This window comes from Bison bison, unplaced genomic scaffold (genome assembly GCF_000754665.1).
Source record: "Bison bison bison isolate TAMUID 2011002044 unplaced genomic scaffold, Bison_UMD1.0 scf7180017864487, whole genome shotgun sequence".
Lineage (NCBI taxonomy): Eukaryota > Metazoa > Chordata > Mammalia > Artiodactyla > Bovidae > Bison > Bison bison.
The window spans coordinates 9,063,387-9,066,010 of NW_011495047.1; the positions used below are offsets into that span (position 1 = coordinate 9,063,387).

Here is a 2,624-nt window from a genome sequence, read left to right on the forward strand (position 1 = left end):
GTGGAGTGTGGGCTTTCGGGTGCCCAGACTTCAGTGTTTGTGGCATACAAGCTAAGTTGCCCTGTGGCCCGTGGAGTTTTCCCGGACCAGGGATGGACCCCGTATCCCCTGCATTGGCAGGGGCATTCTTAACCACCAAGGAAGTCCCTCGTGATGCCTTTATGTAGACGAGGAAGCCGGGGCACAAAGTGGTTACACAGAGTTAAGGGGCCGACGCTTCCGGGCCCATGCTCTGCACCAGGCTTAGGAGATAATACGCTCACAGCCCTGCCAACTACCAAGCAGGTCATACACCCTTACACGCGACACTTCTGTCACCATCATATCATCCTCACGATCATGCCCCAGCCTGAGCTCCAGGGGCTGGGCGTGGGGGCCATCCAGCAACGAGAGGGCAGCCCTGGTATCTTTGCTCGCCATCCCACCGATGACTTCATCTCATCATCTTTTCTAGAATAAAAATCGGCCCACAGTTCTGGCCTGTGGTCAGACCGTTGGACAGAATACTTGAAATTGGGACTGTCCCAGAAACTCCCAGTTCTGGCCCCCGCACTGTCTGCTCCAGCTCGTCCTGCCTCCTGTTCTCTGTCGTCTTCCCTCCAGGCTGCACCTCCCAGCCCCTCCCCTGGGGGCCCCTGGGTTCTGGGAAAGGAAGCCAGGAGCAGGGCCTCCGACAGATGCAGAGCTTGGGCTCCAGCTGGGGGTGTTAGAGGCTGTGGGAGGAGGGAGGAAGGGCCAGGGGACGGGAGGATGGGGTACAGAGGGCACTCCCAGCCAGGCGGCATGTCCCCCAGAAGGCATCTCTGCTCTTCACAGACTCTTCTTCCTAAGCTCCTGTTTATTAAGCTGACTCTGCTGGGTGCTGAGGAAACAGCCTGGAATAAGACCCCAGGGAGGATTTACTCCTCTCTGGCAAGTGGATATCACAAGCTGTCTTTGGATTATGGAGGGAAGAGTGTTTTTTCCTCCCCGCACATGGCCCCGGGGGTCAGGACTGCTTTTTGCTTTCCTTCCAGTCCTGTTCCCTTTTCTCTAAGCAGGATCTACTACAGAACCACAGACCGGGAGACTGTTCAGAGATGGAATCTATTTTCATCACAGTATGCGGGGATCTTAGGGTTACGCACTCTCAGATGTACTGGGTGGCTGAGCGTAGGCCAGAGTGTAGAACATTCAAATGGTTTCCAGTGTCTTTTTGTTTTCCGTCAGCTGGTACCTGCTGGTCTTAGGGGTGGCCACCATCTTTTCTTAGAATTCTGCCTCTAGGACCAAGCAGAGTTCTTCCTGTTGGGTCTCTTGGTCTCCAAGGAAACAAGAGTTTTTTCTGACCAGGGCCCAACCTCTTGGGCTCTAACTCAAAACTCTCTTTATAGCCACTGGACATGAGCTTGGTGCCTCCTGGGTGGTCCTCAGAAGTCTTGTGTGTCCCCTGCTTCACCTCACGTGCAGCTCCTAGAGTTGGGTGTTGTAGGAATCTATTGTGTGGATTTTCTCTGAACCTTCATTTCTTTGCAGACAGGTGGCAGCGAAGATGTTGGGATAATAGAGCACATGTTTGCACAATACTTCCATGTGCTGGGGACTGTGGGAAGTGCCTATGAGTAATATGTACCATGTGTAAATAAATTTCTAATGTGTTCTGGGTGTGTGTGTGCTGGTATCCAGCTCTTTGCAACCTCGTGGACTGTAGCCCACCAGGCTCCTTTGTCCATGGGACCCTCCAGGCAAGAATACAGGAGTGGGCTGCCATTTCCTCCTCCAAGGGATCTTCCCAATCCAGGGATTGAACACACATCTCTTGCATCTCCTGCACTGGCAGGTGGATTCTTTACCACTATGCCACCTGGGAAGCTCATGGAAATTGATAGTAAATGTGGATATTTATTAACTTGTTTCTCATTTATTCCTTACAAGAATCCTCTGAGGTTTCCTTATTTTGCAGGTAGAGAAACTGAGGCACAGAGGTTAAATAACTTGCCCAAGGTCATACAGCCGGTCAGTGTTGAGAGCCCAGTGGCTGAAAGAACTCTGACTGGAGTCAGACTTCTTTTTATATTTTTTAGTTAAAAAAAAAAGGTTTAATAAGTTGATATTGGGTATAGCCAATTAAACATGTTGTGATGGTTTCAGGTGAGCGATGAAGGAACTCAGCCATACTGGAGTCGGACCTTCCATGCACACTGTGTGTGTGTGTGTGTGTGTGAATGTGCACTTTGGAGGGCACTCCCACCAAGAAGTGTGAGTGGACCACAGGTTCCCTGTCGAGACATCCTGAACACAGCATTAGGATGGGGGAGAACAGGCAGGTAGATCCCTGAGCTGCCTCTATATGTCCCAAAGCCTCCCCCAAACTTCGGTGCTCCTGGCTGGAGCTGCAGGCTTGTCCCCTAAGCCAAGCAAGATGGCAGGGAAGGAACCAGGAGGACCCCACCCTGCCCCAGCAGGCAGGTCAGGTGTTGTAGCTACCCAGGAAGCAGGGGTGGGTGGTGGCGATGTGAGCTCTGCTAGGTGGGGCTGGGGCCCTGACCTTTCTGGGGAGCCCTGGATGAATCAGCCCAACCACAGCCGCCCTAACTGCAACATGGTGCAAACAAGCTTTTCTTCCAGCTCCTCCCCCCCCCCCC

At 52.7% G+C, this 2,624-nt stretch overlaps 2 protein-coding genes across 3 annotated transcripts in view; one reads left to right on the forward strand and one right to left on the reverse strand.

The window, feature by feature from the left end:
• TAF8 (TAF8 RNA polymerase II, TATA box binding protein (TBP)-associated factor, 43kDa) overlaps positions 1–420 on the reverse strand; it is a 28,518-nt gene extending 28,098 nt beyond the window's left edge. Inside the window, exon 1 of the mRNA XM_010863247.1 lies at positions 301–420. Within this exon, the coding sequence (XP_010861549.1) occupies positions 301–420 (120 nt within the window). The remainder of the gene's footprint in view (positions 1–300) is intronic.
• The window catches only part of CCND3 (cyclin D3), a 95,708-nt gene that overhangs the window by 6,473 nt on the left and 86,611 nt on the right, over positions 1–2,624 (forward strand). The window lies entirely within an intron of this gene.